Source organism: Neurospora tetraspora (genome assembly GCF_033439725.1).
Source record: "Neurospora tetraspora strain CBS 560.94 chromosome Unknown B0H65scaffold_4, whole genome shotgun sequence".
NCBI lineage: Eukaryota > Fungi > Ascomycota > Sordariomycetes > Sordariales > Sordariaceae > Neurospora > Neurospora tetraspora.
Genome location: NW_026944386.1, coordinates 4,706,175 through 4,729,150, shown reverse-complemented (window position 1 = coordinate 4,729,150; position 22,976 = coordinate 4,706,175). Strand labels below are relative to the sequence as shown.

The window sequence follows — 22,976 nt, the reverse complement described above, 5'->3', positions numbered from 1 at the left end:
CTGCCAAGCAACAGGCTTCATGCAGGCTCCATGCGGGATTCGTGCCAGGCTTCGTGCCGGGCGTGGTGCTGGGCTTTATGCTAGGCTTAAATCCACGCTAAACCGCATGTCGGAGCGGTGCGGTGGGATAAACGCCGCCGCTGAGTGGGTAGATTAGACCGTCCCATTCAGGCACCAGGATGTGGGGCAGCTCTGGCTGAGAGCTGCATACGGGGGAGCTGGTTAGGGCTGCGAAACAGGGAGATGCCTGCAGAGTGGGCGGCGTTCGACGAGCCAACCACAGCTCTAAGGATCCGAAGCCGGCAGCCTGCAACTCCACTTAGAGTATGCACGTGCCCGACTTTTCACTTGTCTGCCTTGACCTACCTCCTTCATCTTCCTGCCGTAACCTGCCTGCATTAGCCTGCCTCCTTCATCTGCCTGCCTTGCCCTACTTCATTGGTCCGACTATTCGTCGCTCGGTAAAATCTAATGCCCGCCAATGAACGTTCTAGCCCAAACGCTAAACCCCGCCAGTAAACGCCTGCAGCTTTGTAAACAGGTCAACCCGAATGCTCATTGCGAGGTAGATTCCCCTGTGATTTGCAGGTTCCACTCGGATTTGCAGCTTTACCTGCGCCCCGCTCCCATAAGTGTGCAAGCTACCAGGCCGCTGCTGGTACACTATTGCCAACCCTGTAGACGCCCTGAAGCCTCCGGGTCCATGAATGCCTGGCCTCTAAAAAGAAACGTCCTTTGGGTGATTGGCGTGTAGTTGGGAGAGAGCCGCCAGCCATCTCGCGCCTGACAAGGTGACAACACAGAAAGCCCCATGGTCCATCACAGCCTCGAGAAAACATAGGGCTCTAGTTTCTTTTCCTTTTTTTGTCCCAGATGGCAGGAGAATAATTCCCGGCACTTCCATAAACTCGATCCATTGATCATCAAACATAGCATCCGCTACCTTCAAGACAAAACGCTGACACAAAACGATCATCCTCGAGTGCCTCACTATGTCACCTCAGTCAAGACGTTCCTTCCTCAAAGCTACGATGCATCGACGATTACCCTCGTGGTTCCAGACGCGTTTCAAGCGACACGGAAATGCGGAGGATAGGAAAGGTTCTAAAGACCAAGAGCAGTCTCGCCCTGCACCTTTGCTCGAGTTGCCGACGTCTACACAGCACATCCCCGCCACTCCCTCTACGTCCTCCCTCCCCTTCACGGCCGCTCTAGCTACCGGTTCTACCGACGTAGAGACATCCGCCTCACGGCTTCGAGTCGCTCCGGCTACCGGTTCCATCAATATAAAGACGTCCACCCCACGACCCCCAGCCGCTCCGGCTACCAATCCCACCAACACAGAGACGTCCGCCAGCGCAGATGACACTACTACCAGCTTACCCGTACAACTCTGGGACCGTGCCTACAATGAACTCAAAAAAGAAGAGGCCGAATTGGTGGACGCATATGAGAAGATGCTGTCCCGACAGCTACAAAATGGCTCCAACTCAATGGTGCTCGAGTCTCAGCCGAACATCATCGCCCAAAACAACTCGGACAGGCGCCGCCAAATGACTCAGCTTATCAATGCCGGCCTAGCCAAGACTGAGAGAGAGGCCAAAGTGAAAGAGAGCTGTGGCGAAGTCGTGAACGTTGTTCTATCTGTTAAGAACATTATAAGTGCGGCAATCCAGACCGTGCCCCAAGCCGCGCTCGCTTGGACCGGCATTTGTATCGCTTTAGAGGTACGTTTATCTGGAGGATAATATTTCTCATGCTAACTTTTGCAGATGCTTGCCAATCCTGTAAAAGCGACCGAAGCCAACTGCAAAGGGATCGACTACGTTGTTAAGAGCATGGACTGGTATTGGAATTTGTCGACTAGCCTTCTCAGGGATCCCACCAACAACATCAGCGAACTCGATGGAATGAGAGGCGAATTGGAGATCCAAATTGTTGGCCTCTATAAAACACTCCTCTCTTACCAGATTAAGAGTGTTTGTGCTTATTATCGCAACCGCGGCTTAGTCTTTCTTCGAGATATGATCATGCTTGACGACTGGAAAGCTGATTTGGGAGCTATCCAAGATGCCGAGAACTGCTTCCGAAACAACGCCCAAACATACACCAATCAGCAAGTGACGTCTCGTCTCGAGCAGCTCGTTAGCTATACAAGGCACCAAGAAATACAACAAATGTCAGAGAAGGACCAGCAATGCCTGAAGCACTTGCGCCTTACCGATCCTCGCGATGATAAAGTCCGCATCGAACGGACCAAAGGCGGCCTTTTGCAGGACTCATATCGTTGGGTCCTCAATAACGCTGACTTTCAACAATGGCGTGACGACCCACAGCACCGACTGCTCTGGATCAAGGGCGACCCCGGTAAAGGGAAGACTATGTTGCTGTGCGGCATCATCAATGAGCTGGATCAAGGCAATACTGCCAACGCGCGCCACTGCAATGTGGCCTACTTCTTCTGCCAAGCTACCGACTCTCGCATCAACAATGCAACTGCCGTACTGCGCGGCCTAATCTATCTACTTATCGACCAGCAGCCATCTATCCTCTCACACGTGCGGAGTGAGTACGACCGTGCAGGCGAAGGCCTCTTCAAAGATGCAAATACGTGGGACGCCCTGTCAAGAATCTTCACCAACATCCTACGAGACCCAAGCCTCCGAACGACCTACCTAGTCATTGACGCGCTTGACGAGTGCGTTACAACAGACCTGCCACAGCTTCTCGACTTTATTGCTCAGCAATCATCATCTGGATCTCGAGTCAAGTGGATCGTCTCAAGCCGTAATTGGCCGCAAATTGAGGAACGGTTGGAGAAAGCCGCAGATAAAGTAAAGGTCTCCCTAGAGCTAAATGCGGAATCCGTCGCAGCGGCTGTCAATGCATTTATCCTGCACAAGGTGGATGACCTAGCAGGGCTGAAGAAGTATGATCCAAGGACAAAAAAGACCGTTCAGGACTACCTGTGCTCCAACGCGCAAGATACGTTCCTCTGGGTGGCGTTAGTCTACCAAGCGCTTACAGACCTAGAGGTCGAGGAATGGCATATCGAAGAGATCCTACACACGTTTCCACCCGGGCTGGATGCTCTATACGCGCGGATGAAACAACACATAAGCCTATCCCGGGATTCCGATCTTTGCAAAGTCATTCTTGCCATTACCGCAATTGTTCACCAACCAATCAGTCTTCATGAATTAGCCACTCTCGTCAAGCTACCTAATATTATTCGCAACAATCCTAAATCCCTGGAAGCGATCATAGGGCGTTGCGGTTCATTTCTAACGCTACGAGAACGAACTATTTATTTTGTCCATCAATCAGCCAAGGACTTTCTATTGGGCAATGCTTCTGATAAAGCTAGTAACCAAGCTTCTCAGGAGAACTGGATCTTTCCTGAAGGGAAAGAAGATGTGCACCATATTATCTTCTTGAGGTCACTTAATACCATGTCTATAGTATTGCGACGCGATATATACGGCTTAAGCGCACCGGGATTTCCGAGCGACAAGGTCCAAGTACCGGATCCGGACCCGTTAGCGACGGTGCGGTACTCGTGCGTCTACTGGGTTGATCACTTGTGTGACTCGGTTTCCGGCACGAACACAAAACGGGATGATCTTTTACGGGATGACGGGGTTGTCTATACATTCCTTAAGACGAAGTACCTTTACTGGCTAGAAGCTCTAAGTCTACTCCAAGCTATGCCTGCGGGCGTTGTTGCTATTAGAAAGCTCGAGGGCCTGCTAGTAAGTATAAGTCTAACTCCGCACTAGGAACTTAGTCTAACTAAAGATATAGGGAGGTAATGATCAGTCGCAGTTATCAAAGCTTGTTTGGGATGCTTACCGGTTTGCTCTGTCTTATAAGTCAATAATAGAGCAAGCTCCACTTCAAGCATACATATCAGCGCTTGTATTTGCTCCAAGCGGTAGCTTGATAAAGAGGAATTTCAGGGCAGAAGAACCTGAATGGATTCGAAGTAAGCCGGCTGTAGAATTGGATTGGAATGCATGCCTCCAAACCTTGGAAGGCCATAGCGGGGCCGTTCGCTCAGTGGCATTCTCGCCTGATGGCCAGCGGCTTGCGTCCGGTTCGGGGGATGATACGATCAAGATCTGGGATCCGGCGTCGGGGAGCTGCCTCCAGACCCTAGAAGGCCATAGCGAGACCGTTCTCTCAGTGGCATTCTCGCCTGATGGCCAGCGGCTTGCGTCCGGTTCGGGGGATGATACGATCAAGATCTGGGATCCGGCGTCGGGGAGCTGCCTCCAGACCCTAGAAGGCCATAGTGAGACCGTTGTCTCAGTGGCATTCTCGCCTGATGGCCAGCGGCTTGCGTCCGGTTCGGAGGATAACACGATCAAGATCTGGAATCCGGCGTCGGGGAGCTGCCTCCAGACCCTAGAAGGTCATGATACTATGATGACCTATATATCGTTTGACCATACTAATCGCTACCTACGTACCAATGTTGGATGTATTAAAATAGTTACAAAAACTACCGAAAGCCAAGTTGTACTAGATAATCTAGAGAGCCATGGCTATGGCTTGGGACAGGATAGGTCTTGGATTACTTGCAACGGCCAGAACGTACTCTGGCTGCCACCGAATTACCGACCATCTGATTCTGACCTCCAGGGACGGATGATATCCATCGGCACCATGTTGGGACGGGTTTGGTTTATTGGTTTCTCCCAAGACATATAATGTATTCTCAGTCTTTTTCAATTCCTTCCCCTTTGTTTCATTTTCCTAGCGTGCTACCAGAAGGATCTGGGAGGATAGGCAAATTTATACGAATCTTGGAAATTCTAGTGACTTCTATTGATGTTAAGATGACGTATTCTATTACGAAGAAGCAAGACTATTCTATCCTTTGACTCTCCTTTTGCGAGTGCTTGTGCGGTCCAGATGCCACGGGATTAAGCCATGACTGCCCAGTCATGGCCAAGCTTGGTACAATGGTAGAGGCCTTGATTCTCCTCGATCGGATAAATGGTCTCTTCCTTGGTGGTGCTTGGGTGAGCCAACACATTTGCAGTAGCTTCGTCACAGCTACATGGTCTTGGTTTGGATGCAGGGAATCGCAGCTTAACCTGTGGCTTTATACCACTGAGTAGGTGTTGAAGGTACTCGAGACTTTCCTTCACATTAGTAATTTCGCTTGTATGAGCGATGAAATGATACTCCTCTTTCTGGATCAACCATGCTGGATGATGAGAAGAAGTTCACAGTTTTGTGAATGGTTATCACTCCATTGCGGCATTTCCAACTCAGAATTCCACCTGCGGCTTTGAACTTGGTTGTGATAACCCGGAATAGGGCAACGAGTTCTACAACTTTACGCCCCTGCTGCTGAAGGATGAAGACGAAGATTTGAAAAAGCTAATACTAAGATAGAGGAGCTCCAAGTTATTGGTAGGTAGCTCTGTCCTCGCAAGGTCCTTGGTCAAAGTATAATCAATGGAAAGTGTTACGGGGCGCAGGCAAGCACTAAGATAGGACTTTGATTGTTGTGCGAGTAACAGGCTCAGGATTATTCTAGCTTAGGACCGTTCTGGCTCAGAATCGCTCTAGTTTAGAATTCTTCTACCCTAGGATCGTTCTAGTATTTGGGATCGTTTTCGTATAGAATTGTTCTAGTGTCTGGGATCGCTCTAGCTCAAGATCGTTCTAGTATAGGATTGTTCTAGTTTCTTGGATGGTTCTAGCTCAGGATCGTTCTACTGTCTAGGATCGTTTCTGACTTCGGATTGTTGTTCGTTGTTCGTTCTACCCTAGGATCGTTCTAGCATACTGCTCTAGAGAGCATTTTGCTTATTGATTAGATCCCAATGACAGTTAGATGGTTCAGGTCCCTGGGTGTGACAAGGGCAGTATTCGGGGCTTGGAACAAGAAGGTCCAATTCCACTGATAATCTTCTTTGGTCTCGAAGGCCTTGTTGATCCTTTCAACCTCCAGAGGAAGGCTAAGCTCCAAGGCCTTCTTATACCAAAGAAGGTCGGTACGTACCGAGCCTTTACGGCCGGAGGCCTCCAGGCATCGACGCTTGTCTATCTAGTTGATCTGCATACAAGTGGATCTTTCTGGATGCCTTCAACCATTCTCCTTCTTCCTTCTGACGCTGACCTTCGTCCAGTCGTCCTGCTTCTGCTTGGTTGGCTGTAGTTGCTCTGTGGAAGTGTTTAGCGCTGTCGGTAATTTCAGTCGGCAGTTCGAAGGTTGGCTCGATAGCCTGGTGACGTTTCGGCTGTGTTGATGTCGGTGACAGGGAGTTAGGTTGGGCGAGGCTGATCCTTGACGTCTGAGGCCGCAAGGCATCGATGAGGCTGATCCTACGCCTTGAGGCCGCAGAGCCTCAATAACTCTATCTCTGAAGTGTTGGTGAATGTCACCGGCGAGTGTCCGTGTGACACAAGGTGAGGTTTGAGGAAAACTTGATTGAGGAAACTTTGGGTGCAGCAGCAGATCCCAGAATACTAGTGTGCAAATTGATGAGCAAGCAACGTGTGACGAACCGTTACAAGCACAGGAGTATATCGCTGGGAAATAAGAATAATGGTAGTAGTAGCCGAAAGGTACTGGTCGATTGTATCAGTTGTTGCTTGCTGAAGAGCCAGTATCTAAAGAGGCCTGGAAAGGCCGTCTTTATATACTGGCCTTCATTGTGACAAGGGCAGGGTTTCTGGGCTTGGAACAGAGATGTTGTGAGATCGAGCAAGCGTGTATACGGTTGATTGAGTATGATGTGTCTGCTATGGAGAGAGGAGAGACTGGCGGGTCAGGAAAACGTAGCATCTCAAAGTGATGGCCTAGTTATACAAGGATGACTTAACGATACTGTATATCTCACGGTGTCATATGTATTGGATATCACCAACAGGTGAAAATTTTCTTGAATCTAGGACGGATGCCTTGGATGTTTAGAGTCTATGACGCAATAGTGTGTATCACTTCCAGTTCTAGTTCTTTTGAGAAGGGCGAAGGTAGCGAGCTACTGGAAGATTCTTCAACGTGAACATCGCAATGTCGCGAATCCCCGAGTCAACCTATTTGTGGCGTGAGGCCGCCCCAACAAAGCGAGATTGCCGTTTGGTGGTGCCGTTGTAGTTCCGAAGTGAAGCAGGTTTGATCGGATGCGGGGATCGCGCGGGCAGTACAGCCGACTATTTCTGCTGAGTCGTCATCTTTTGGATCCGTGTCACCTTTAGTTTACAGTCGATTATACTTTGGATCAGAGCACGCTTGTAGAGAGCGAGATGTGGCATCGTGGTTCCAGGAGGAGATATCTCGGTGGGAGAGATGGAGACAGCATTCTTGTTTGTATTCTATATACTTAGGATTCTAATTTAGTACGTTTTATAGCTTCCTCCACTATGTTTTCTCCTTTCCTCTTCTTCTGTCCCTGTTTTGGTAGGCATTCCTTATCAATAACAACTCCTGTTTGCCCATTACAACCGTGAACATCCGACGTATGTGTAAGCCACGAAGCGAGGTCACTAATCTGGATATTCTCCCCTTCTCCCTTACATTTGGGACAATCGACTGGCTTGTCGATTTTGTGATACTTATTCATATGCCTTCAAAAACTATTTCCGGCATAGAACAATTGGCCGCATCTTAAACAAGGAGCGGATTTCGACTTGGTAGTTGTAGCCATTGGTTTGGGTTTGACGATTGGCTTAGTGAAGAGATCCGGAGTATTGATGGAACCATGTACTCTTTCGACATAGTTACTCCACTCCGATGCCCTCTCGATTCTATACTCTTCCTTTCCTTGCCGCTGACATTCGGGGCATGAGAAAGGTTCAAAGGTCGTTGCCGTGAAATGGACGCTCCGATGATGTCTACTGAGGTTACGTCGACGAGTGAAGCTTTGTAGGCAGAGAAGACATGTAGAGAGCGTGGAAGCTGCTTTCTTATGTTCGGAGGCTGTTTGCTCCATTTCCTGAGCAATCCCTTCTACTTCTCCGTACCTATCATTCAGATACGCAAAAAGCATTTCCGATACTGCAAGCCGCTTTTGGGTAGTTTGGTCAGAACCACTGTCGGTCGAATTTGGAAAAACTATTTTCGTAGCGGTGTCGGAAACCGGATCTTTGGGGTTCAAGTATCGACCAATGATTGTTGCTGCAGGTAAACTGGGACCGAAGGAGCATCTGAAAGGATTTGGAGGGGGGGCTGGCATATCTTCGGTTGATAGGCCACGAGCCCTAAGGGAATCAACTTCAGCGAAGTAGTTTTCTCGAGCCTGCTTGACAGCCAACTTTGACAATACCGTCCGTAGATCTCCAATTTTTGCGGTAAGTTGCTTTACCTCTCTATGGTCTGCAGAGAGTTTGAGCTCTTCCCGGAAGTGACGACGCTGTGCGCGAAGTGCTTTCATATACTCGCGATTTTCAAACGTTTCTAGCGTAGCCGCTGTCGGGTAAAGCGGTGCTTTGTCATCCCTGCGCAAGGATGCGGAGGCCAATAGCTTGAATAGCTTGGAATCGTCTTCAGATGTACTATCGAAAACGAATGACATCAAATTGTGTGGAATATGCCTCGCTTGGTAAGAGGTTTCGAATGTTTTTGTGTTATGGCTCAGGATGTGGTTTCGAATAGCGGATGTAAGGGAACCTTGTGTAAAAATTGTAAGCAAAATAGTAAGGGAAACGGGTAAAGGGTTCTTACCATCAATTTTATTTCCACCGCCGATTCGCAGCGCATAGGGCCGGAGAGTGTTTCTGTTGCCCGCTACCAACCATGTCCGGTTCCAAAGTTCCAGATATTTGTAGTACTTTAAGGGAAAGATAGGCTTTTCCTGCATCCCATCCTTCCACCCAAGTTCAATGCAATCAACATCTTCCAAGTTTGGACGCTGAAGTAATTCGTCGAAGGACGAAAACTCTGTTTTGAAGGCATCATCATGTAGAGCTTGAATAGCTACAAACGTAACTAAACAAACGATCTGGCATGGTACCATAGTAGCAGAAAAGGTCACCCTAGAAAGAGTTAGTTTGGATCAACGGTTAAAGGCAAGAATACATACACATCTGCCCCCTTATCAATTTTGTTAGCCGATAGCTTGTTTTGATTGATCGTGATCTCAGCGACAAGCCTTGCCTGCTTTGTATCCGGATCGCGAATGACAAGTAGCTTGACTTGTCGATAAAGCATGTTATCATAAGTGCCGGGCCGAAAGCCAATGCTTCCTATCAGCACCAATGTATGAAAGGCAAGCCGATGTCTAGGATCACAAGGTATATCGACTGCGCGTTCCCACAAAGTGCTAAGAATAAGCAGAACATCGTCTGTTGTGGCTTCGGTTTTCTCAAATGTTTGTTTGCATGAGAGGTTGAACTTTTGTGCAAGAGTTGATTGGATCCACTGTGAGAAGAAATGTCAGTACACAGTATCGGTACGGGTAAGGAGGGAATCTACCTGGATAACCTCTCCACGGGCCTTCCCACGGTTGCCAAGCAATGTCCATTGTTCGGAACATTCGTCTGAATCTTCATTTGAATCATGATCCCTTCTCTTCGCGAGCACTACAGCATCAGCTTGAGCTACTATATGCTTCCATAAAGCAATAATAGTCACTACTGATTGAACTGTTGGTACCTGCTTCTGTTCCTCGGTACCGTCTATATACAGACGCCTGCATCTTGCATAGCGTGTATAGTCGGCCAGAAAGCTCTTGCAGATAGCAATGGACTTTTTCTTGTTTTGGCACACGCCAAACCAAACCTTATCAGCCTCTTTTTGTGTTAATTGTAACACATCTGTGACAAATCTAAAAGGCGTTAGTACGCAATATTAAAGAAAACAGCAAAATGATAAGGTACATACCTATTCCATAGACACCACGCGCGTTCTCGCTCGGCTTTGGTCTTCTTACAAAGCGAACGCTCATGTGTTGTTACCGTAAATTCGTCGACGTCGGCAAATGCTCTTCTTTTCCGTTCTTCGTCGTCGGGTACAATCGGCGGTATCGGCGGTTTTTGTAGCTCCATCCCTTCCGTATTACATATGGATGGAGTGTGATCGGCACCGTGAGACTCAAACAATACCCTCTCAAGCTGCAATAGCTAACGAGCTCAGTATGTTTGGGAGGAGAAATTCATTAGAAAACTCGGAAGGAGGGTTTCATATGAAAAACCAACGCAACCCTCGCAACGTAGGGGCCGTAATTCATGCGGTAGAATCAACTGGGAAGAATGGATATACAGTGAATGCAATGAGAATGGGACAAAAGTGTGCTTGTTTGGTTCAGTCAGGAATCTGAGGGTAAAGACGCAATATATATCTTGAGGCCCTTCTAACTCGCCTGAAGTGATATACGTACGGAGAAGAGTGTTTACCAAAGCCAACCACACCTCCCAAAAGCCAACCACACCTCCCAGTTAGAAGTACTAAGTATATGGAGTAGGTGTCAGGGGTAAATGGCAGGGGTAAGTAGGTTGTGTAGTGTATGCCTAGCCCCCTCAGCTGGGCTTGGCGTAAGTGGAACGGTGCACTCGACGGCGAAGGCAATGGGAAAACGGTACAAGAAACGGGGGCGGCGTTTTCAGCTGAGTCATCCAAACCCCTGTCGAAAACGGCTCCCATAGATAGTCCTCCGATATGGTAGCTTATCTATGGGAGAGCGGACGGGATCCCGAGTTTTCTACCATCTATGGTCGTATGTGCTTGTTCTCTTCTTGAAGGCTGCTTATATCTTCAATTCTGTATTGACTGTGCTCCAATGCATCATCATTCGGCTTGATCGCCTCCATCGCTTCCTTGCCCTGCCACAAGTCCAAGGTAGATCATTTCAGTTCTCTTGTATCCCTGACGAGTACTTTGTACCATTGGCAGAGTATGTTGGGTGGGAAGGGGTCGTTGCGAAGACTGTTCACCGTCGTCCGACGGGCACTCGTTGGAGAGAAATGAGCTGATGCAACTGGATAAAGGCAGAGTCAGTGATCAAGACGAAACGAAACAAACGGAAATGCGACGTGGTTGACATAAAGTTTTGAAGGGTCGACGGGGTGACCTTGCTTTGGACCGTGTCCAGTGATCCACCTACACTCCTCTAGCGCCAATCAATGCCAAGACATGGCGATAGCTTCAAGGTGCAAACTGCTGTCACGAGTCAACTGACACCAAACGATGCCGGTAGGACCCCGAGATCGCCGAAAATGAATCCAAATACACAATGACATAGGCACTATGACACCAAGAAAGTTACAGTCATCACTACATTACTATAAGAAAGTTATGTACGGCGTCAGTTGTATCATCCGTCCGTCCGTCGTGGTATCATATAATCCATAAACAGCAATCCCCTGAGCTCCGACAAGTTCGACCAGATTATCCACCCATCCACCCCATTTCTGCATTACCTTCTCGTATATTTCATTCCAACATTACTCAAACAAATCCCATATTTGGTGCGTTCCGTTACCCGCACATGAGCAACAACTCCAAGCAAGAAAGATCGTCGAGAACCAAGCTCAAACGACCTCCTTAGCCGTCTCCTTAGCACCCACCGCCTCGGGTTGGGCCTGACCAGCAACCCCCTGGGCTCCCGCAACATCTGCAACGGTCTCGTCGCTGAACTTAAGATCTTGTTCGAGGGGAACGGTATCCTGGATCTTCATCCAGATGACGGGAGCGGCGATGAGGAGGGCGCCGCCTAGGAGACCCCACTGTGACAGAACTGGTCAGTACTTGGAGAAGATCCAGGGGAAGACGGGGAAAGAAAACTTACAGTAGCACCAAACATGGTATCAAAAGGCTTCTTCAAGCCGTCCAAGCGCCAGAACACAGCAGCGCCAGCGCTCTGAATGCCCTTGTAGAAACCAGCGAGGTTGGCGGCCTTGCGGCCGGAGTTGGAGAGAGCGCCCATGTACCTGTTGCACAAAACTCCGTTAGTTCCTCGTCATTGCAACACCAAGCATCGTCGTCCACCGGCCCGAACCGATCCCACCCAGAAAAGGGGAAAGCTTACCAATAAATGCAAGTCTGCCAAGCGGCATCATAAAACCCATAAAACATGTACAAAAACATCGGGCCAACATACTTCTTCCCACCATCCGTCCAATCGACCGTCACAAAGTCCTTCTCAGCCGTCTCCTCCCTCGTCGGCTGATCCTTCTGCCACGCGTACCCGCCGCCCCAAATAGCCATGGTCAGGACAATCAGCATAACAAAACTGCCCTTGGCGCGAACCGAGCGTCTCGCGCCCGCGAAATCCAGGGCATAACCAACAATGACGGCGCCAAAGATTTGCGCGAGCCAGTAGAGCGTGTTGTTGAGCGCTTTGGTGCGCGTGTTGAACTGGGAGCCGTTCATGTCGTTGGACTGGTAGGTGTAGAAGGTGTTGGAGGCGAAGAACATGGGAAACAAAAGGACGACCCAGGGGGCGGAGGTGATGGTCTCAAAGAGGCCCTTGAACTCGGTGATCCAGGAGGGGTTCTTCATCATGATCACCTTGCTGCCGTCTTCGCGCTGGACTTTGTCGACGTCGCAGAGCATCAGGGCCAGGATGGCGCCGATCAAGGTGAGCACTAGGAAGCCGACGTAGGTGCCGTCGGTTACGGGGCCGGCGACTTTGTGGATGTTTTGACCGAGGGGAATCAGGGAGCCGATGACGGCGCCGAGGTTGAAAATGATCCAGAACCAGGAGATATAACGGCCTTTCATGTCCTCGGTGGGGTAGGACATCATGATGGTGCCCTGGGCGGTCCAGAGGAGACCGGCGCAAACACCGAGAAGAGCGCCGGCGAAGACGACGAAGCCGTGGTTTTGGTTGTGGTTGTAGCTGAGGAAAGAAGCAATGTAGATGACGTATCCCAGACCGCCGAAGGAAAGAGTCAAGCGCACGCCGAGCTTGTTGGCGATGGAGCCGGAGAAGAAGGCGACCACAGCGAAAGTTGAGTAAAGCGCGGTACTGGCGTCGTCCTGGGCCGAGTGGTCGACTTGTCCACCGCCGCCGAGACCGCTGAGGGCGTTGTACATGCCGGGACACATGAAGCAGACCAAGGCGACCAAGAGAAGCTGGACGAGGGGCGAGGCGTACCAGAGCTCGTGGCCGAAGACCCTGAAGCCCTTGTACATCCAGCCGGGAGGACGAGTAGGAGTGGTGATCTCTTCGTGGGAGCCATCTTTGCTGGTGACTTCGCGAGTCGCATCGGGGGCCGGGGCGACGGCCGGTTGCTTTTCGTCGGCCATGGTGGCGTTGTCGTGAACTGCTGGGTCAATGGGTAAACAGTTCCCGACAGTTGAGGGGAAAGCAATTTAGAGGAATGAAGAAGGGGGAAGGGAAGTGAATTGGAGGTCAAGAATTGGGGGAAGACCAGAATAAGAGTCAAGCGCCAAGTCTCGACGGCGTGGGCGCGGGGAACTTGTGTGCGACTTGGACTGGTCGAGGACCGGGGAGGTGGTACGGCGCACCGTGGGAATCCAAATCTGGAACTGGAAGGAGTGGCCGGTGCTAGTCGCCTGCTACGTACGACGGGTTCGCCGAAGACCTCCAAAGACACGGCAAACAGCAAAGCCAAAGACGAATCAAGATAAGGGTGATAGATCATGTGTGCCACTTCATCAACCATGCAGCACCTCTCCCGTTCGATATCAATCCTGGTTCCCGCTTGATATCCGAGTTCTCAATGCCACTTGACAGATAAGGTGATAAAGCCGCTGCTTTCACTTGAAAAGAGCACGAGATAGGGTACAGTACGGTACGGTACAGCCCAAAGGATGTGTTGGATGTTCAAGTAAGAGGGTAGTAGTAACGTTGAGATGGATGACGATACGCGACCTTTCCCAGATGCCAAAAGGTAGGTAACCTCGTTCCCTCCCTACGGTGACACGGCGCAAGTCAAGAATAGAAAGTGAATCAGACGAAGCTCTGTAACACTGTACGCACACGACCGCACACAACCGCACTGCATGCTGCAGGCAGGGTACCTGTAGCCTAGACAGGACAGGGTACAGAAGAAAAGACAGGACGAAAGAGTGAGCCATCGTGTGCCCCAGTGCCCAGTCGAGCCAGTGCCATCCCGCAAGCTAATCCACCACCGATGTAACGCTCGGCTATCGTAATTCGTAAGGGCTGACATTGGTTGAACCAATGGCCATTTCGAATCGACCAACAATTTATTGAAAGCAATCCCCTGGTTGTCGAGACTCGAGAGGAAGAGGAGGGCAACAGGCTACGTGACAACTATGCTGTAGCTTTCCCCGCTGTTACACGGCTCGCACGGGTATAACAAATGGAGGCTGGATTTATTGAACAGATTGATCAAAGCCACGGCGCAATCTGAGACAGATGGAATGCGGAAATGCGTACAAACAAGACGGCAAGACGGCGTAAGACGGGACGTTGTTGAAACAGATAGATGACGGCTCGTTGGAGCAAAGCCAGAGGCATGAGAGGAAAACAAAACGAAACAACGGAATCAATAGACAGCGAACTCACGTGGAGTCGGTCAGAGATATGTTGATAATCGTGTCGGATTTAAAGACCCGTTTTGGGGAAGTGCTGAGGTGTAAGTGGGAAAAGTGGAATGCAAGATGATGTTCGATAAGTATAGCAGTCCAAGTGCTGTTAGTATGATCGCTTGATTTGGCGGCAGAGGCTAGCAATTTAAGATGCGGGATACTTCCACGACAACAAAGTTGCATCGCCCAACTGCGCCGCAAAGAAACGAGGTTCCAGCCACGCCGCTTGGCAGCAGGACCCGCCCGCGACGCCAAAAGCTTCTTGCGCTCGTTGGGGGAATGATCACTCCCGTCATCATTTGGGCTTCGTGAAGGGGGGGCGGAAAAGAAGTCAAGCAAATCAAAACGAATGTGTGATAAGAAAAAAAGGACACCGGCCCGAATGAGATAGCCTCGAGACTCCATACTTCGTATCTGTATCGTGTCTGCCTACAGTAGCAGTAGCTTGAGGCTGTTGATTGAGATAACTGCTGGCATCGAAAAGCGTGGGCCATTGGAACCGCAATTTTGAGCAAACAACGGTTTGCATTTGCGTTCTCTTCGCTGTCGAAAACGCGACAAGGTTTCAACGAATGGATGCCTGCAAAATCAAGCAAAACAGCACGTGACCCAATCTGGGGAACAGAAAGGTGATTCGTCAGGGTGTCTCCACTTTCCCCAACCTCTCCATCTCCCCCGCTCCGCTCCCTGCATCTGCAAACCCCCGGGCCCCGGCCGTGTCTCCCAGAATGTCAAGAGTGCGGAGAAAGACGACTGAACACTGGACGACTTCCCAGCGCCAGACTGAAATGTGAAGTGTGTGAGTGTGACCCTCTGGTTACCGAACCGAGGGCTCGGTTGTTGTTGCAGATGTTGGGTGCCTGCATGTAACGTTTCCTACAATTAGAAGATAGCCTGCTGCTCCCAATTCCATCCCATCGGTGTTGTTGTTGTGTCGTCGAAATGCCCAAACCGTTTTTTCTTGGGAGGTTTTAGATCCTGTCGCTTGACTCGATTGCTGTCTCCTGACGAAGAAAGGAATGCGATGCGTTACCAACACGACAATTGGGTTGGGCCGATCCGAGCGCCAAGTTGAGGTTCCGGCTATCATGGGATTATTTCCTTGACGGCGAGGATTCGCCAAACTGGTGGTTATCCTCTCGAGTCGACTTTCGACGGTCGTTGGAATAGCCTTGTCGCATCGCAGGGACCCGACTCAAATCACACGTGAGGTTACACGGACTGGTCTGTTGTTTCCTTCCACCGCATCAATGTCAGAAGCGAGGTGGGAATGGTACGATTGGCCCCCAAGCGAACTCTATCGCCGTCTAGGTTTAGACTTTCGATTAAACGCGCGGAAACTGACAGGTGTTACAGTATGCCAAAGTGTTTGCTCTCCAGGCCAGCCGGGTGGTTGGCATCCGTCGGTTATCGGACGGGTGCAACACCGAATCTTAATCTTAAGAAACTTTAAGTGAAACTCCGTGATGGAGACGACTGATCGTTGTTGACCTTGTGTCTGGCCGTGATGCTGAAGCACTGAGCCTGTTTGGCGCCAAGATGCCTCCCAGCGAGGACGGTCTTGACCAGATCTTCATCCCGTCACGACGTTGCGCATCGTGTTACGCAACGGAATGACCATCGCGGAGATGGTGAGGAATGGCGACAGACATCTTTGTCGCCGAGCCCACTTCATCAGGTGCTGGGCGCGGGACTAGGCGGCGATTGGGAAGGCCAGTCACCTGTCCGACAGTGACGAGCCATACACCAAGGGAACGAGGAAAAGTGCTCAAGGTCTCGTTTTGCCGTTTCTCGAACTACACCATGGAGAGGCATCATGAGTTGCATCGAATGGTGACAGGGCCTGGCGCCCAGAAGCTCGGCTTCAGAGAACAGGGCCCCCGACCAAGCAACGCAAGGAAGACAGACGGTTGTCCAACAACGATGAGCTCACACAGAGATTGAGAGAAGAACTTTGGGCATTAACCCCACGGACTTCTTCAAGGTACCGCTGTAAGCGAAGCATCAACATGAGCAGCGACCCTCCATGACAACCATGCACGTCACCATGCCTCTACCAGTGGCTGTCAGGCACTTGGGTGTGAGTGTGATGACAACGCCCTGCAGAGAGAGCCAGGAAGGAATGGAGAGCTTGATTGGATGAACCAGAATTGCCGATTGGGAATGACGAAGGAGCTGAAAGGGGTGGTCTGGGTATAAAAGGGAGGCCAACGACACGAATCTCGCCGAAGCATCTCTAGAAGATCTTTGTGTTCTTCGGAGACTCCAGCTTTTCGACGGATCGCCAAGACGACAAAAGAGCCCAGCAGCAACAAGCGAGTGATGGATTAAACATGCCGAGGGAGCCAACTTCCTGGCGGCAACAGACAGTTCTGGGGATGAGAATCTCAAGCAACACCAATCCCGAACGCCGACGACTACCGGCCGCGATCACTACACTAGGGTATCACTAGTGAACCCGGACAAGTGGCCACGACGCCGGCCGGAGGAGGCTCCTGGTCGCCCATATGGGAAATCGGTTTTGGTGCAGAACAGAAGGAGTGCGGAAGGGCGACGAGAGCGGAGACGGGGTTGTTTCGGGGGGTGGCAACTGCCTGGATCAACGACATCCGGCCTCCGACGGTCATGTGTGCCAGTGCAACTGGGCCGATGGAGTCCGGCACATGAAACCGGGCCGCTACGGCAACGACTTTGCTTCCCGGTCGACCTCCCGGCCGAATCCTGACCGTTTCTTTTCAGGCACAAGGGTGCACCGAACCGCCACAGGAAACGAAGGTCATCCCGGCCCTGCATCCATGTGTCGACCTCCGCCGCCGACAAACCCGCATTCATGCCGGCTGCTTGTCAAATGCGGCGACCCAGACGGAGCCAAGAAACACTCACAAGGAACGGCGTGAAGCAACGCAGATCCTCCGCTTTGCGAGAGTATAAATATACACTGGCACCGACTTTGCGATTCATGTCCCGTCCTTGCCGGCGTGTGGGAGTGGATGGAAATCATCGAAGAGGTGGACTGGATGAAAGAGGTGTGGAAACCCACGAGATGACAAGCTGTCAACATCGACGGGATCACTGGGGATATGGATGTTTGGGAGAACGGCCACCGAAGCAATGCCAGCAAAACAAGACGATCTCGTGTTCAGACGGCGGTCGGGTTGGTGGAAGTCGCCCAACATCGAACGGGGGTCGACAGGGGAGTCGCCGGTTGACCGGTGTGGTGTGTTGTGCCACGAGTCAGTTACCGACAGGGGAGCTCCGTGATTACCGAGCGTGGTTTCCGTTTGGTCCGGGCCAGCGGAGCCTTTGGATACCAGCCGGGCCCCACCCAACACCGAACTTGGACCGGCACCTCCGGGTTGCATTTTGGAGGAAGAATCGCGTTTTACCGTCGCATTGTTGTCTCGCTATTACTCGCTTGGAATTGGGCACCTACCGCCATTCGTTGTTTTGGCGGGGGATTGTCTGGGGACGGTGGGGGATGGGACGACAAATGTTGTTCTGGCCGGAGGGAAGTCTGGGAAAAAGAGATGAAAGACGGGACAAATGGAAGAGCACGGACCACTTTTGTGATGTGTTGGAGGGGCAAAAGGAAGAGATGGAATTGGAGTTGGAAGAAAAGAAGGTCTGGGCGTTTGGCTGTCCAAGCGATTGGCCAATGAGGCAACGGCTTTCCGTGCCTGCCGCGAGACACCCCCATTGTTCGCTGTCGTGGGGCCCCGAACCCGACGTCGCCGCCAGCTCAATCCGCAAATCTACCCCGCCAAATCCAGCTCAGCATCAAATTACAAGCCGCCAATCCCGGGCGGTCAGGAGATGGATTGGCGATGATGTATTATCCTTTCTTCACCTCCCTCTCCGCAATCTGGAAAAGGCCCATCCCGGACGTGTTGATGGAGTCGCAAATTACCGTCATCATTCCCGCGTTGTGACTGGTGGCCTGTGTGTTGTTGTTGTTCCGCTTCCGTCCCTTTTGGACTTCTCCATCTTTTTCCACTTCTTCTGTCTTTTCTCTCCTACTCCTCCTCCCTCCTCCTCCTTGACCTCCTTCGCGATCCTTTTCTGTGTCGTCAAGGAATCCTCATCCCCCTTCTTCCTCTCTCCGCTCTACCTCTCTCTAATCACACCACATCCACATCACCATGGCGTCGCCCATTGCCTCCGCGGCCCTCAAGGCCCGCGTCAAGCGCCCTTCTATGCTCAAGAAGCTCTGCAACCCTGAGGACATGCTCCAGCACTTCCCCAATGGCGCCTACATCGGCTGGTCCGGTTTCACCGGTGTCGGCTACCCCAAGTAAGTTGCCATCTGGAAATACCGCATCCTGACGAGGTCCTCTAACCATGTCTCCCGCGCTACAGGAAGGTCCCTACTATGCTCGCTGACCACGTCGAGAAGAACGGCCTCCAGGGCCAGCTCAAGTACAGCCTTTTCGTCGGTGCTTCCGCTGGCGCCGAGACCGAGAACCGCTGGGCTGGTCTCGACATGATCGCCCGTCGCTCTCCTCACCAGGTCGGCAAGAACATTGCCAAGGGTATCAACGAGGGCCGCATCAACTTCTTCGACAAGCACTTGTCCATGTTCCCCGTTGACCTTGTCTACGTAAGAGGCCGCGAATCTCGGCGCATCGCAAAACAGTTTGCTAACCCCGTCGCGCACAGGGCTACTACACCAAGGACCGCGAGAACAAGAATCTCGATGTCGTCTGCGTTGAGGCTACCGAGATCAAGGAGGACGGTTCCATCGTCCCCGGTGCCTCCGTCGGTGCCACCCCCGAGCTTCTCCAGATGGCCGACAAGATCATCATCGAGGTCAACACCGCCATCCCCAGCTTCGACGGTCTCCACGATATCACCTTCTCCGACCTTCCTCCCAACCGCAAGCCCCTCCTCGTCACTCAGTGCAGGGACCGTATCGGTACCACTTCGATCCCCATCGACCCCGAGAAGGTTGTCGGTATCATTGAGTGCACCACCCCCGATCAGACCCTCCCCAACAGCCCCGCCGACGACACGGCCACGGCCATTGCCGACCACCTGATCGAGTTCTTCGAGCACGAGGTCGCCCACGGCCGCCTGCCCAAGAACCTTCTCCCCCTGCAGTCCGGTATCGGCAACATCGCCAACGCTGTCATCGGTGGTCTCGAGAACTCCAACTTCAAGAACCTCAACGTCTGGACTGAGGTTATCCAGGATACCTTCCTCGACCTCTTCGACTCCGGCAAGCTTGACTTCGCTACCGCCACCTCGATCCGCTTCTCGCCCACCGGCTTCGAGCGCTTCTACAAGAACTGGGACAACTACTATGACAAGCTCCTCCTCCGCTCTCAGTCCGTCTCCAACGCTCCCGAGATCATCCGCCGTCTCGGTGTTATCGGCATGAACACCCCCGTCGAGGTCGACATCTACGCCCACGCCAACTCCACCAACGTCATGGGCTCCCGCATGCTCAACGGTCTCGGTGGTTCCGCTGATTTCCTCCGCAACTCCAAGTACTCCATCATGCACACCCCCTCCACCCGTCCCTCCAAGACCGACCCCCACGGTGTTTCTTGCATCGTCCCCATGTGCACCCACGTCGACCAGACCGAGCACGATCTCGACGTCATCGTCACCGAGAACGGTCTCGCCGATGTCCGTGGCCTCAGCCCCCGCGAGCGCGCCCGCGTCATCATTGACAAGTGCGCCCACGACGTCTACAAGCCCATCCTCAAGGCCTACTTCGAGAAGGCCGAGTTCGAGTGCCTCCGCAAGGGTATGGGCCACGAGCCCCACCTTCTCTTCAACTCTTTCGATATGCACAAGGCTCTTATTGAGGAGGGCTCCATGGCCAAGGTCAAGTTCTAAATGCTTGGCTAAAGTCAGAGAGTGGATATTCGAAGAGGAAGATGAGAGAAGAGAGGAACAACAGTTGATCTTTGAATAAAAAAGACAATTGGCTAAACAAACAAACGTGGTTGGGGAAAATGCATTGGTTAGGTGTTCATTTTTTCCGGTTCACGTATATATCTTTATTGGTTGGGAGGAGAGAGGGATGAAAGAGATGAGGATGAGGATACCTGACCTACGTTGAGCGATAGGTCGCTTCTTTTTTATTGTCATACTTGTTTTGTATATGGGATTGGACGGGGGGCTAGGATTGGCTTTGTCTCTCTATGGTCTCGTAAATCAAGGGCGTTTGTGTGGACGTCGTTTGTATATATACCTATACACATACATACATGCATTCATACAATCTGCTGGCTGAGGTGTGAATAATGATGCTTTTGATGATTTGGTAACTGCTGCTGGGAGCAATCCTGGCGAGCGCACGAATGCTCCGGCTGACCACTTGAGACGTGATGACTATCGCAGTGAAATGAATTCCAACCTCGCAGCCATCGACATTATCAAGAATTGTAACGTCCTGTGATGGTGTTCCTAGACAATCGCTCACGGCTCATGCAGGCCTTGGGAGAGTTTCGGGAAAACCATCGAGAGCTTCGGGATCGAAAACAAGAGAATTCCTGACCATGCGCAGAATAAAACACTCAGTACCGTTGACGAGAGGCCTGAACAATTAATGACGGAAATTTACGTCAAGAGGACCTGTTTCTGAAATCGTCGAGGACAAAAGTAGGCAACGGAAAACTGCAGTACCTTATCAATCAATCAACGCGGTGTGCTGAGCGTCCATTTCGGGATGAAGGATGGAAATCGAAGAGAAGCTGGAATCCTAGGCTTGCTTTTAAGAAAAAAAAAAAAGGCAAAGTGAAGAAGGACTCAACATCGTGAATAACCACCGTGGACTAAGCAGAAATCTTGGCGTCGCGTTAAGTTTCCGCGAAGAGTGACCGTGCGAGTCAAGCCTGCTTATTTCGATGTCCTCTCCGGGTAGGAGGCACAGTGCTGCGAATGGGGGACTCCCAGAAAATGGAACGGCTGTCGGGTGCCAGCAGCTACTATGTATGAACAACCGAGACAACACAAAAACGACACAATGTTCGAGGAAGCCGACTGTAGTACCTACCTAGGCACTCCAGCACAGCACTGGCTGGGTCCTGGACCGGAAGGTCAAGGGAGAAGCCATCGCCAAAATGGTAACTGACCACTTACACCCGTAACAGGCTTGGTCTGCTAGCTTCTCCGAACCGTCCCATCCAGTCGGCTCCCAATCGGCGTCCAGCCGACCAGCTGCCCAGAATGCCGGCGCCGACAAAGAAACCTCGACAGCTGAAAGGAGAAAAGCCCTGTGGGTCCAAGCTCGGTTGGTCCCGGCTGGGCGTCCAACGGCCGCATGTCGGCGTTCGGGTACTGCGCCCGGTTTCGGGTGTAAGTCGTAAATCGAGATTCGTCACAGTGAGTGGCCGACGACTCTGAAGTGGCCTTGCATCATGCCCGGATTTTATTGGCTTTTATTTTGCATATTTGGGATTTTGGGATGGTGCACCATTTGTCCTTGATACGGTCATCGGTTTCTCTGGACGGCGGTTGGTTGGGGAAAGATGGCGTAAGATGCCCAGTTCGGAATCCCCTCCCTCGCATTTCCCACACTTTCGAGACTGTCGTTTTTATTTTTCCTTCCATTTGACTGTTGACGCCCAGCAGGCCAGCAGGCCAGCACCATTCGGACGTCCAGCACTGTCCGGGCGCCTTATCTTGTCGAGCCGTTCATGCGTCCTCGAAACCATGCATTTATGACATGGACGACACTTGAAGAGCTGATAGAAAAAGCCCCTCCTCGGCCAGTTGATTCAAGTCGCTGCACGGCGTTAACGCATTCTGCCAACGTTGAACGTCCGATGTGCTTGAGTCCGACACTTCATGCTATCAAGCCGAGTCCAAACTCCGACTTCCCACAACAATGCTTGCACTGACACTTGGAAAAGAAACCCAAGAAAAATCGTCGAATGAGCTGATGCGATGGATCTTCCAGACATGATGTTTTATGATAGTGAAATAGGCGATTGTGATGCTGAAAAGCGACGTCGGCATTTGTTTCTTCAGGTGGCGATGTTAGCCAGGGCCGGAGCTCCGTTGCTTCAAGTCCGGATGATGCGTCTCGCAGCTGGTGAGAAAAAAGGCATCCTTACCGAACCACATGCGGAATGGCCAAAGCAACGCCGACGAATGCTTCGGAACTGAAAAAGATGCTGCAACAAAAGCACAGCGCAGGAAGAAGACAGGTTTGCCCTGTGGAAAAGTACAAAATCGCTTTCATAGAGCATATTCCCTTCTTTTCCTTCTCTTCTTCTCAACCTTCAACGAAAGCATCCACCAAGACCATCGAGGCGATCCAACCCTCCATCGAAAGATTTCGAACCATTATCAACTCAATAACAGTTCCATCTTGCCAGACAGAATTCTCAATCCGACAACTCCCGTCATCTGTCTTGTTTTCATCAATCATTCTGAACTGTCCTCCAGAAGCCTCATTCCCACGCGAGCGATCCTCGTCCAAGAACCATCAATCCAAAAACCCGTCATCTGTCATACTCTCAGCGTTCATCGTGAACCGTCCTTC

General features: G+C 51.3%; 3 protein-coding genes across 3 annotated transcripts; 1 reads left to right on the top strand and 2 right to left on the bottom strand.

Annotated features, from left to right (window-relative positions):
• Positions 1 to 7,307: 7,307 nt before the first annotated feature.
• On the bottom strand, positions 7,308 to 10,133 carry B0H65DRAFT_212397 (uncharacterized protein). Its single transcript, XM_062821952.1, has 5 exons — positions 9,842 to 10,133; positions 9,434 to 9,785; positions 9,042 to 9,379; positions 8,684 to 8,994; positions 7,308 to 8,629 (listed from the first exon to the last, which is right to left on the bottom strand). The coding sequence occupies exons 1-5, from the start codon at positions 10,003 to 10,005 to the stop codon at positions 7,590 to 7,592; spliced, it is 2,205 nt and encodes a 734-aa protein (XP_062682334.1). The 5' UTR covers positions 10,006 to 10,133; the 3' UTR covers positions 7,308 to 7,589.
• Positions 10,134 to 11,203: 1,070 nt separating this feature from the next.
• B0H65DRAFT_467452 (uncharacterized protein) lies at positions 11,204 to 12,748 on the bottom strand. Its single transcript, XM_062826907.1, has 3 exons — positions 11,985 to 12,748; positions 11,745 to 11,886; positions 11,204 to 11,682 (listed from the first exon to the last, which is right to left on the bottom strand). Exons 1-3 carry the CDS (start codon positions 12,701 to 12,703, stop codon positions 11,488 to 11,490), a joined length of 1,056 nt encoding a protein of 351 aa, XP_062682333.1. The 5' UTR covers positions 12,704 to 12,748; the 3' UTR covers positions 11,204 to 11,487.
• A 5,482-nt stretch (positions 12,749 to 18,230) lies between these two features.
• Positions 18,231 to 20,499, top strand: B0H65DRAFT_212259 (acetyl-CoA deacylase). Its single transcript, XM_062821950.1, has 3 exons — positions 18,231 to 18,770; positions 18,836 to 19,076; positions 19,136 to 20,499. Exons 1-3 carry the CDS (start codon positions 18,619 to 18,621, stop codon positions 20,318 to 20,320), a joined length of 1,578 nt encoding a protein of 525 aa, XP_062682332.1. The 5' UTR covers positions 18,231 to 18,618; the 3' UTR covers positions 20,321 to 20,499.
• The last annotated feature ends 2,477 nt before the right edge of the window (positions 20,500 to 22,976 follow it).